The sequence below is a fragment of the Thalassophryne amazonica genome, chromosome 4, assembly GCF_902500255.1.
Source record: "Thalassophryne amazonica chromosome 4, fThaAma1.1, whole genome shotgun sequence".
Lineage (NCBI taxonomy): Eukaryota > Metazoa > Chordata > Actinopteri > Batrachoidiformes > Batrachoididae > Thalassophryne > Thalassophryne amazonica.
In genome coordinates, this window is record NC_047106.1 from 125,750,269 (window position 1) to 125,763,860 (window position 13,592).

A 13,592-nucleotide genomic window follows, 5' to 3' on the forward strand; every position below is an offset into this window, starting at 1 on the left:
GCCCCCGGAGACAATTGACTATGGTTGCTGGTGTCGCTAACTTCACATTTCTCAAAACAGAGTCGCCTATAACCAGAGTTTGATCCTCGGCGGGTGTGTCGTTGAGTGGGGAAAACGATTAGAAATGTGAACGGGTTGGCGGTGTACACGGGGCTTCTGTTTAGGACTACGCTTCGTCCTCACAGTCACCCAGTCGGCCTGCTTTCCCGGCTGCTCGGGATCTGCCAGGGGGTAACTAACGGTGGCTAAGCTACCTTGGTCCGCACCGACTACAGGGGCCTGGCTAGCTGTAGGATTTTCCACGGTGCGGAGCCGAGTCTCCAATTCGCCCAGCCTGGCCTCCAAAGCTACGAATAAGCTACACTTATTACAAGTACCGTTACTGCTAAAGGAGGCCGAGGAATAACTAAACATTTCACACCCAGAACAGAAAAGTGCGGGAGAGACAGGAGAAGCCGCCATGCTAAATCGGCTAAGAGCTAGTAGCTACGCTAAGCTAGCGGATTCCTAAAAACACGCAAAGTGAATAATGTGTAAATAATTTAGAGGTGATTCAGCAGAAGGAGTGCTTTAGTTAAGGCACGTAAAGATTACACTGGGAAACAAATCGTAATCTAGATAACTAGATCAATCTAACTGCGCAGATTAAACAGCTAACAGATACAGAAAAACACCGCTGTGCTCCGGAACAGGAAGTGATCCTGCTATAGTCCTGCTATAACCAACTGAGGCAGGAGGTGGCAGCAATGCAACAATAAGCATGCCAGCTGTCGTTATACACCACAAATGAAGAAAGGTTTGTTTTATTCCACATGGTCATGTGACATTTTGAGGCAAAAGAGCATTTCGTGTCAAAATAAAGCCATAAAATACTTTTTTTTTTTTTTTTTTTTAAGATATACGTCCATATCCAAACGGAGGTTTTGCAGCCCTGACTTTCACTTAAATACTGCACCGCACTTAAAAATTTCAGTCATTGTAAACACATTTTAATTGCATGAATAGAATTATTGGACACGCTGGACACACTCGGTCACTGACCTGTGGCAGGAGCTCAGCACCTGAACAAGTTCTGTGGTCTTTGGGGCTCTTCCGCACTCTTCTGGACCCGGGCAGAGCAGTCTGTTTAATATTAACTTTGGTGATGTGTTTCTTCGTCTTGCACTGTTCTTCCAAGGTTTTGTTGATGAAATCTGACCCTAACGTGCAGAGAGCTTTTCCGGGGAGTTCAACCTTGCGGACTAATTCATCAAGTCTTGCCTTTGTCCCGTAAACGTCCACGTCCCACTCCAAACGTGTCCACTTAAACCTATTCTTGACACCGAGATTGATGTCTTTAAAGCCGTCTTCCTCCTCTCTCAGTAATTTTGGCCATGTTAAAGATGTCGCTCAACAGACCAAAACTTGCAGAAAATCAAAGATGTCCATGTCCAGGTACTTTCAGTGACTTTCGATATTACAGATTCCGATTGGGTGAAAGTTTGCTGTTGTAGAAAAAGTAACCAACGACATTGCGCCTTTCCAGCTTGGAGTTTCAGCAATGCGATTTCTGGGCACACAAGGAAAGGTTTAACAAGCATGGCTGGCCCCGCTACACCTCCCCCTCTCCACCCCAACTTTTTTCAGCTGATTTACGCTGATCTCAGAAATGGCCCAGAAATACAGAAAAAGTCTGAAATCCACAGAGAATTCTCATCCCTGCTATAACTTGCTCAGGGTTGTCTTGGTGGCTTTCCTCACTCATCTCCTTGTACAGTCAGTTTCTGATAACTGTCTGCTCCACACAGATTTACCATAGAGTGCCATATAGTTTGTATTCCTTCATAATTTATTTAAATAAAGTCCAACACATAACCAGTGTCTCAGAAATGTTCATGTATCCATCCCCTGACTTGTCTGAAGAAGACTGGATGTAAAAGTGATGCTTTGTATGTGTTATACTAAAGGTGGCACTTACTTATTCACACCATCATTTTGGCTTTTAGATTTTTATTTTTTTTAATTCATGATGTTGAGATTACTTTTCACTGTTAGTTTAATAAGGGCATCATTTTAGAAATTTTAATATAAAAGCCTGATTTTTTTTAATGTTGTAAAAAAATTCAAACATATAAAAGCTCAAATAAACACAGAAGCTTACACTTATGTTATAGCATTATTTTTAGCTATTACAAGCAGGGAAAACTTTAGCTTTGCTTAACCGCGTGACAATTCCAGCCCAGTCTCATGCTTTTTTCATGCCCCCGTCACAAAATTAATGACATTTTTGTGATTTTTGTATTATTATTATTATTTTCCTCTTTCTGACTCTCCCTTCATCTAACTTTAAACATAACCATAACGTAAGTGTGTCCCTTCTCTAACCCTAACCATGACTCCCTATACCCCCCCCCCCCCCACCGTGAGGTTGACTTGAATAAAAATGTAATCAGCCGGCTGCTGACATTGACGATCAGTGTGTGTCAAAATGACGGAGAGAAACTCCCCTCAAAGCCTCTCCCAACTATTCCCACCCCAACAAAACACACTCATTTTGGGTTAGGTTAGTTTAGGCGAACCTCACCCCAAAATGCCTTAGGAGTTAGGAATTAGCAAACCATGGATAAAGACACGTTAACACTGATGCAATGTGACGGAAAAAACATTTCATCATTTGGTCCCAGTTGGTCCCGTTTTATCTCCTTGAATTTTCTTTTTTTCCTCAACTGGGCACCAGACAGTTTGGTCGACATTGTTGACTTGTTAATCACGTAATTAATGGCAACTTGACACCAGGTTTGGGCCGCTCTTGAGACACTTTGTTGCGGGGGGGAGCGAGGAAACTATTATCATCATTATTATTTAATTGGCTTTGCTCTGCAGTTAAATCAATATGGGCTTATATTTATTTTACATTAAACAGTATTTACTAGTTTTAGTATAAGAAAAGTGAAAATTTACTTATTTTGTGGTGCCCCCCTGGATGGAGCCCACCCTTAGCAATTGTTGATATTACCTATAGGCACGGGCCAAGTCATTCTCAAGTCATCAATCTGCAAGTCTCAAGTCATAATGATCACCAATTGTTTGCAAGCTGACTTGAGACTTGACTTGGGACTTGCAGCTTGATGACTTGAGAGTGACTTGATGGTGACTTCGTCCCACCTCTGGCTTTGAAGTGCTTCACCCTGTATTTTTTTGTCATTCATTTATGTCTTCAAGTCAGATGTAACATTGTGCAACCGTGTTGAAACACTGAACAATGAGAGATGTGGGTGTGCTGTGACAGATTTGCAGCACACACTGACAAAGTATGGCACTCCAGATCACAAACTTTCATGATTTGTAGTGAATGTTTTAGTTCTTTTGAAATGATAAAAGGAAAATGTATTGAATAGTCGAGGTGAGCCACCTGCTCCTCATCAAAGTGCTCATTGTAAGGAAGGTGACACTGAACATGTCTGTTGAGAGCTGGATGGAGCATTAAGGAGTGTGCCGCCGTTAGTCTGACTGCGCATACGGACTGACAGGGTTTTCTATATATCAGCAATATGATTAGCAAATATTAATGTCTTTAATTATTAATGTCTTTACTTTGATGTACTGTCTTTGATCTTGTCTGTGATTCTGTTCTCTATTTTCATATATACAGATATGCATGTGTGAGAGTTCATGTACCATTACTCTTTTAATTAATCACTTATTGTTAAAGCAAACACTGAACTGTTCAAATAATCATTACAACTGCTTGCACGAGAAAGTGAACAGATGATCTTTGGCTTAGTGAATGTGCAGACTGTTTTGCTAAAGCTATGTTTTTGCTAAGCGCAGATGTGCGTTTTTAATTAACGGGTCAGCCTTGAGGGAAGAGCGGTGTGACCGGCACACTGGTTCAGGGCTGAACGGTGTTATGGGGATGCTAGGAGACTGAAGGCTTAAAGCCATAACAGTTTTCATATCATGTGAGACCAGACTCCGTGTCTATTTCTTGTTTTGTCACATTGCCGCCCCTATATGCTTGTATGTAACTGTATTTCAATAAATATGTGAGGCAGATGGGTGGGGCCCTTCAGAGCGGACTAGATGGTTGTTGATGAGGGGTCACGCTCATTTGCTCTCTCCTGATCAGGAAAAGAAATTCAGTGTCTCCTGCGTGATTATTTTCTGTGTTAACTGAGTTGTTCTTTTCAGGTCCAACTCTGACACTGACAGTGTTTTATAGACGTGAAAACACAAATGCACCCCCAAAGACATGAACCTGATTACGAGCGGCTGTTCCTCAGGGGTCATTAAAATGATTTGTTTCCTTCAGACTGTGACCTCATGGTTTGCAGGGACCCACCGGAATGCTGCTGGAATTCATCCAACCACAACAGGCTTCACTTGCGGTTTGTCTCATCTCAAGGATAAAAGTGAGCGGGAGCAGAATCAGCGAGGTGAATGCATTCAACGGAGGGCAGAGGGACCGGCGTTAACAGGTCGGCTCAGCAGCAAGGGATCCAAATTCCATGGCGGACAATAAGCGTTGTTGTTCCCACGAGCGCCTTAAGGAAGGGGTGTAGCTGCTGACAACCAACCTGAGCTTATCGTCTCCTCATCAGCCAGCCAGCGTCTGTCACCGTCTCCTCTCCCTCCCACAATTATTTCTCTTTCACTTCCAGCATCATTTCCTATCCATTGGGTTTGTTCCTTTTTTTCCTCCTGAACCACAAAAGAGATAAGGAGCCTAAGCAGAGAGTAACTACGACTTTCCAAGACTCCACCCAGGAATCACTTGGCGTTTTGCAGCCGCATCTCAAAAACAGCACTTCATGGGAAAGGCCTGAGCTTCAGTAAGCTGGACAGATACCAGCAGCCTCAACAACTCCACAGCTGCAAATCCGACTAAAAATAACAACCAGAAGACTCTGTGCCACGCCTCAGCAACAGGCAAGTCAGTCTGTGTGCCGGGAATATCCACCAGAGGAGGAGTAATGCCAGGCGGGCCGGTGCCTGAGGCCCGGCAGGCAATGCTGGCACAAACATCTGTCCGATGTAATTCCATCAAACCAAACCAGCCCACCGCGGGGATCATTTTAAAACCAACAAAATGCTTAAAGGACCACACAGGCCACTTTCACATCTTTGAGTTCATTATATACAATTAGCATACATGCTGGGTTACTGGCAACAATTTTCCAAAGCATACAACCGGATCAGTGAAGTTACTTTTTTTTTCAGACTCCCAGACTGTCAGTGGTTTCAGTGTGCTCTGGTTCATTAGGGAAATCACGTTGGTGGTACTCCAGATGTTCTTTGGATAGTAAACAATGAATTGGTTAATTTTTTCAAAGTCATATAATTACTACTGATGCTGCCCCAATCCGTTTCTCAACCTCATGGAGTTTTTGTAAAGAAATTGGAAGACATTAGGTCAAGTACTTATCACCAAACCTTAGTCAGTCCATTGGACCCTATGACCATAGGCGATATTCTTTCTAATGGAAAACCAAGACGTGCTAATTTTGACCCACTAATTTTCAATTAGTATGTTGTTGCAAATTCTAAATGGCGCTAGTACTACTACTTATCCTTTTGATATGCTGTTGACAAGGTTGTTTAGGACCCTGTGGTCTTTAGTTGGATTCACTTTACTGAGGATCCTTAACAACTCATTCTGTTCCTGCATGTTTTAAATCTCCAGTCATTAAGCCCAGTCTCAAAACACCCTTTTTAGATCCAGGGTCATGGGCAAATTATAGAACAATTTCAAATTTGCCCCTTTGTTCAAACATTCTTGAAAAAAAAATGTTTCACAGCAGCTTTTGGACTATCTCACTGATAAAAATTATTTTTAGACACAGCAGTTGGCTTTTAGAGCAGAGCATTCTATGGAGACAGTGCTTCCTAAAATGGTGAAGGACCTTTTGATTTATTTGGAAACCAAGAGTGCTGGTTTTGTTTGAACTTAGTGCAGCATTTGATACAACTTATCACCATATAATGTTGGAAAGGCACGAAAACCACTTTGGGTATTATCATGGTTGACATTCTAACTGTTCAACCGATATCATTGTGTTGTATAACAATGTCATTTCAAAGCTTGCTCCAGGAAACTATGGGGTACCACAGGGTTCTGTATTGGGTCCCTTGCTGTTTTCTCTCAAATTAGCACCACTTGGACAAATATTGGGAAGTTACAGAACTGCTTTTCATTTTAAAGTTTTCATTTATTGTGGAGTGGAAAAGCGAATGATTTTCTATAAATATATAAATAAAATACATTTTAGCTAGTTTGCAAGAAGGCACATGGGACATTCAAGCATATAGTTGATGTGAAGTCAAAAACATTCAGTGACTTGGAAATGCCCATGTGTCCATCCATGATTTATCTAAAGAACACTGGGTGTAAAAGTGACGTTTATGAAAACTAACTTATATTTTGTCTGATTACGTATGGGCTCTAATTCTAAAATGGTTAATGCAGAATTGTTAAATCCGTTGAATTAAAGTTGAAAGTCTAGCTGAAAGTCTTACTACAAGCACATTTTGATGAATTTTAAATCCATTGTGGTGTACAGAGGCAAAATTACAAAGTGTGTCACTGCCTAAGTATGTATATGCACTTAAACATATAGCACATTTCCTGAAAAAGACCAAAATGCCAATTTTGACCAACCCATCGCTTACATTAAGTTGTTCCTCAGGAAGAGAAATTTAACAGAACTGCAGAATTACAGCTGAGTGAAAAATCATTTTATAATGAGCAAAAATATAAATGCAACACTTTTGTTTTCCATTCCAAGAAATACTTCTGTATGTTTAGAGAAGCATTCATCTGGCATGCTGGCTGCCAGACAGTCCACCAGAGATGTTGCTCGTGAACTTCTTCCAATGTTATTTTGAAACCAGTCACAGAACTGCAGACATGTGACCATGGCAGCCCGGGACCACCACATCTGGCTTCTTCAACTAATTAAGCATCTTTTTTTCAAGATCCACTGCCCATTGTAGCGTGGACTTTTATTGTGACCAGTCCAACACACATCTGTGCAATAATCCTGTTTAATCACATGGTGCCTACAGCTTAAGGCAGGATAGATTTTAAGACTTTTCTGATACCAGCATCACAATAACGTATGGCCAAGTGCTGTTCAAAGATCTATTAGAACTGTGCCAGTATCTGAGGCGGAGGAGGTATACTGGAGATGAGGGCAGATTCAGAGTACAAGTGAGGCATACCTGGTGTCTGTTGGTATCTGATTTTGCAGTCTTGTGTTTCTCACTTTGCACGTGGAATTCTCATCATGCCAACTTTGAAAGAGTTCCTGCATAAAATTCACTGTGCCTTGAATGCATTCTCTAGTACTGGTTGAAGACACGCTGCAAATTGTTCATTGAAAAGCAAATTTTCATGAAATCTACACTTCCCCATGTCATCATGTTGCATAGAGCTAGTTGAAAGTGTGTCTTCGCTGAGCTTCCTGGGAGGAAACAAGAGATTTGTTGGTTCAGCTGTAAAAATTTGTATAGTGTCACAAGAGACTTCACTGACACACACACACACACACATATATATATATATATATATATATATATATATATATATATATATATACACACACACACACACACACACACACACACACACACACACACACACAGACAGTTGTACTCAAAAGTTTACATACCCTGTCAGAATTCAAGATTTTTTTTTTCCTGGCCATTTTTCAGAGAATATGAATGATGACACAAAAAGTTGTTTTTTTTACTCATGATTAGTGGTTGTCTGAACCCATTTATTGTCAAACAACTGTGTTTACTCTTATTAAATCATAATGACAACAGAAACTATTCAAAAGACCATGATCAAAAGTTTACATACCCCAGTTCTTAAAATATTTAACATCAATGACAGCTTGGAGTCTTTTGTGGCAAAAATGGCAAAAAATAAATAAATAAATAAAATTCTGACAGGGTATGTAAACTTTTGAGCACAACTGTGTGCACATATTTTATATATATATATGTGTGTGTATGTGTGTATGTATATATTTAATTGCAGTGTTAGAAGAAAAAATGTACTATAAAATCCTACTTCCTATGTCTTCACTTTTTAACGACCAATTTAATCCATCCAATACATCCATACCAATTAAGGTCTTCTTAGATTAATGAATTCAATGGGAAAGACCCATTACATGCCAACAGGATTATATTTCTCAACTGTTTTGGAAGTTAGAGAACTAAGCCAAGGATAGGAAATTGCTTGGTCTACTGCCACTGCAACCTGGACCCAGATAAGTGGCAGAAAATTAATTAAAAAATGAATAAATAAATTCAATGCCTTTTAAGACTTTTAAAGGGTCTGCAGGATTCCTGTTAATCAGCATCTTGATACGGCACATCGGCCAGGTGAACAGGTTATCGGGTTAAAGGTGAAGTGCTCGTAAACATTTGTGAACAAAATTACAGGAAAATAAACCTTTTGTCTGCCTGGAAGTCTTGCATCTTTTACTTCTGGGGGCATATGCTGGTGCTGTGTTTCTTACCACATCCATCACACAACACCCTGCCTTCTGCATGTAACCACCCAGGCAGAAAACCGGTCCACCCCACATCTCGAAAGTAACTATCTGCCACAACCACGTGATATGTGGATGTGTCCTTGGGCTTCTTCAGCCACTGGGGTTCTCAACATCCAGGCACCTACAGTAGTGTTCAGAATAATAGCAGTGCTATGTGACTAAAAAGATTAATCCAGGTTTTGAGTATATTTCTTATTGTTACATGGGAAACAAAGTACCAGTAGATTCAGTAGATTCTCACAAATCCAACAAGACCAAGCATTCATGATATGCACACTCTTAAGGCTATGAAATTGGGCTATTAGTAAAAAAAAAAAGTAGAAAAGGGGGTGTTCACAATAATAGTAGTGTGGCATTCAGTCAGTGAGTTTGTCAATTTTGTGGAACAAACAGGTGTGAATCAGGTGTCCCCTGTTTAAGGATGAAGCCAGCACCTGTTGAACATGCTTTTCTCTTTGAAAGCCTGAGGAAAATGGGACGTTCAAGACATTGTTCAGAAGAACAGCGTAGTTTGATTAAAAAGTTGATTGGAAAGGGGAAAACTTATACGCAGGTGCAAAAAATTATAAGCTGTTCATCTACGATGATCTCCAATGCTTTAAAATGGACCAAAAAAAAAAAAAACATAGATGTGTGGAAGAAAAGGGAAAACAACCATCAAAATGGATAGAAGAATAACCAGAATGGCAAAGGCTCACCCATTGATCAGGTCCAGGATGATCAAAGACAGTCTGGAGTTACTTGTAAGTGCTGTGACAGTTAGAAGTCGCCTGTGTGAAGCTAATTTATTTGCAAGAATCCCCCGCAAAGTCCCTCTGTTAAATAAAAGACGTGTAGAAGAGGTTACAATTTGCCAAAGAACACATCAACTGGCCTAAAGAGAAATGGAGGAATATTTTGTGGACTGATGAGAGTAAAATTCTTTTTGGGTCCAAGGGCCGCAGACAGTTTGTGAGACGACCCCCAAACTCTGAATTCAAGCCACAGTTCACAGTGAAGACAGTGAAGCATGGTGGTGCAAGCATCATGATATGGGCGTTTCTCCTACTATGGTGTTGGGCCTATATATTGCATACCAGGTATCATGGATCAGTTTAGATATGTCAAAATACTTGAAGAGGTCATGTTGCCTTATGCTGAAGAGGACATGCCCTTGAAATGGGTGTTTCAACAAGACAATAACCCCAAGCACACTAGTAAACCAGCAAAATCTTGGTTCCAAGCCAACAAAATGAATGACTCGCAGATGTGAAGAACGCATGAAAAACTGTGGTTATACAACTAAATACTAGTTTAGTGATTCACAGGATTGCTAAAAAAGCAGTTTGAACATAATAGTTTTTTAGTTTGTAGCGTCAACAGCAGATGCTACTATTATTGTGAACACCCCCTTTTCTACTTTTTTTTTTTTTTACTAATAGCCCAATTTCATAGCCTTAAGAGTGTGCATATCATGAATGCTTGGTCTTGTTGGATTTGTGAGAATCTACTGGTAGCTTGTTTCCCATGTAACAATAAGAAATATACTCAAAACCTGGATTAATCTTTTTAGTCACCTGAACACTACTATACATGCCGGATCATGCATACAGAAATGCGTAACATGGCCAAATTGTCATAACTGACAGCCCCCTTACTCTAAGTCAGGGGTGCTCAAGTTCGGTCCTCGAGAGCTACCTTCCTGATGCTCTTAGTTGTCTCCCTGCTCCAACACACCTGAATCCAATGAAAGGCTCATTAAAAGCCTGCTAACAAGTCTTTCATTGGTTTCAGGTGTGTTGGAGCAGGGAGGCAACTAAGAGTATCAGGAAGGTAGCTCTCGAGGACTGAACTTGAGCACCCCTGCTCTAAGTGATACTTCGCAAGTGATACTTCTCATCTGAGTCTCCTTTTTACTTTATCTCATGAAAAATGGTTGCAAAAACAAAAGTTGTAATTCATATTTGTTGACTATAATTTATTTTGACATTAATGCAGAATTGAACTTATTTTTATGCTGATATGAACGCAAACTCAAGACTTTGCAGCAAGTCAAAAAATCTTGGGTGGGAGTTTTGTTGTAGCAACTGGTGCAAAGGTGGGGAAAAAATTGCTTGGCTCTGGATAAAGGCTGCAAAATTTGCTTTGGCCTTTGTTTTGGCCTACGATAGCAGTTGACAAGCTCACTGCAAATCAATAAATTAGTGTTGTGTTTTTATTGTCTGGGAAATTTACTTCTTTATACTGTTAATTTTCTATAAAATAGAATACACTGTGATTCTTTGCTGCTCCACTTTTACTATGGGTCACCACAGTGGATCTAATGGGCACAAGCGTTATGTTGGATCTGCTTCCTGATACAAATCCATATTTTACATATGGAGAATGGGGCACGGCTGGCCCATAATGTGTAATTCACATAACATCAGCATTGATTTTTGGCCTGTGGGCCTTCATCCAGATTAATTTATGACTCTTCAAACCAAAAAAAAAAAATTGAGCTGCACTGCTCTGGTTCATCTGTAACTGTCAGATGATTTTACTGGGACTATTTTTGTTGGGTAGAAAAAAAAAAACCCAAAACAGTTTGTGTTTAAAACAGATTCAAAATATATAAATACTCGTATAGACCTGCAACACATGCATGACCCCAGAAACTGGGCAAATATCATTAATTCATCAATTAAATATTTTGTGTTTATAACTAGTGCGACAGTTAACTTAAAGATCTGCAGCAGTTTGGGGGCTCGCAGGGACATTCAAAGCAAGAGTGCCTTTTGGGCGAAGTAACGAGCTATCGAGCAGTCAGTGACGCGCAGCACAGCAGGCTGAGCGCAAACAGTGCAGCGAGTGTTCTGGGGTCAGTGCGGCGGAGCAGCAGCATCAAAGGACTGACACCAACACAGATGAGACCAGACTGACTCCAGGAACATGATGACTGACTGACCAATGAGACAAAAAGAGGAAAGACTTGGAAAATAACCTGTTATTTACTCTTCCATATCTTCTCTTTATATTATTACAAAACTTTACACCAACAGTTGCTAACCTCCACACCAAGTGGAACACCGGAGGACAAAACACCAAAAAAATAAAAAGTATTTCGCATCCAAAAGGCATAAATAATATAAAAGACAAACTTTTTTCTTTTAAACAGATACATTCATATGAAATAATATTATACTACTACAAAAAATAAATAAGTCATCTAAAGAGTTTGTGATCTTTAAAGAGTCTGCCCTCCACTGGGATCTAGATTCCATGTTGGAGCTACGCTTCCGTTTCTCTTTCCGCTTCCCTCCATCTGGTTTTACGTTTAGTCTCTCGTCGTCACTCTTTATTATCCAGCTCACTTGGCTCCGTCCATCCACAGTTTTGAGTCCTTGTCACCGTGAAGTGTCTCTGACGGAGCTCGTCCTCTGGTTCAGTCCCCCTCCCCACACCAGGGGAGTGGGTTCGTTCAGACCTCCTGTGGGCCGGGTTGTATCAGCTCTCCTACCAGGCTGTTGCTGGAAATCCACCCGTGCTTTTCATCACAGTCCAAGTCCGGCAGGCCGAGACTCTCCCAGCACACCACGGGCTCCTCCACGTCCACGCAGTCCGGCTCGTCCTCAGCTGCAACAGAAACGTACAGCGTTGATGAAGGGAAAAAGGTCTGGATAAACGCTTTCACTGGAGAGTTGAACTGTGACGATCGAGTAGGAAAATTAATTTCATCCACAGGGAAATTAGTCGCTACAATATTTTAAGTGTTTTTGTGGCTGGCTTTGTGGTCAGCTGTGGTTCACATCTGATTCCATTCACTTTCACACTTCACTCAGAAAGGAACTGCTTTAATATGTGAAATGTCATTAAAAGTTACATTTTGTACACTGAGGTGTAGCACTATGTCACTTTTACCTTGAGGTGATAATGACATTTTCCAACAACTACAGCAAAGAAATCACAGCTCACACCTCCAGCTGTGAGAGTTCAACAGGAAGAAGTGCACGTGTGCCTGCAACGGGACAAGTAATAGGGCAGCGCAGTCTCGTTATGAGGCATATGACATAATTTCTCTACTTCCGGTTGATTAATGCTGGCAAATTATACAGTATTTTTTGTCTTTCTGATGCCTGATTCTGTTTTTTCTCTGTTTAAGGTGCAGCTCCATCCAGAGATGGGAGTTGTATTTGTGTTGGCGACCCTCCTGTCCTGTGCACCAACAGCAATTCTTGTATATTCGTCCGTGAATTGTTCTGTGAATTATTTCTGTAATTTATGTTTGTAGCATGGCCCAAGCAGAGGGTCACCCCTTTGAGTCTGGTCTGCTTGAGGTTTCTTCCTCAGAGGGAGTTTTTCCTTACCACTGTTGCTCTGGGGGTTGGTAAGGTTAGACCTTACCTGTGTGAAGCGCCTTGAGGCAACTCTGTTGTGATTTGGCACTATATAAAGGAAAATAAATTGAAATTGAATTGAAAAATTCCGGGGGACAAACCACGGCATTTTCAATTGGGGCTTGGGCAAATTACACGTACACAAAGTGAAAATGCAAAGAAAAAGTGACGATGCGGTGGGAAAGTGGACATGTGTTGCGGTTTGTTTACGATCCGGAGCACAAACGTGTCCAAGCGGTTTTACAGGCAAGAGACCGGAGCTACTCTGATTAGCTGTGTAGGCTAACACTTACCGACACAACATCTCCCACTTCCTCGCCTTTTCTTCTCCACTGGGAACCGAAATAAAAAAAAACAACTTTTCGCAACTGCTTCTGTGATTGGAGCCGAAAAGAAAACCATACACCATTTATCTGTGTGAAGTTATGCTGTGTATATATTAAATGGAGGTCCCCATAAGTGGTCAAATCCCACAATATCATGGAGGGTTCAAACGAGACTACGGTCTCCTATAATGTCCTAATTTACACACAAACACAGCTACAAACCCTTTAGCGGTTATGTTAAGGGGTGAACCTACCAACCACAATCAGCAACATGACAGTAATTAGGACACACTTGAGGTGCGTCGGGAATGGTGCGATACAATTAGGCCATTTGAAAAATAAGCAAATAAATCGTACGAGACACA

General features: G+C 40.9%; 1 protein-coding gene across 1 annotated transcript in view; it reads right to left on the reverse strand.

Annotated features, from left to right (window-relative positions):
- Nucleotides 1–11,493: 11,493 nt before the first annotated feature.
- Nucleotides 11,494–13,592, reverse strand: part of cdon (cell adhesion associated, oncogene regulated) — a 110,056-nt gene continuing 107,957 nt past the window's right edge. The window contains exon 19 of the mRNA XM_034168494.1: nt 11,494–12,140. Coding sequence (XP_034024385.1) covers nt 11,986–12,140 — 155 coding nt within the window. The 3' untranslated portion in view covers nt 11,494–11,985. The remainder of the gene's footprint in view (nt 12,141–13,592) is intronic.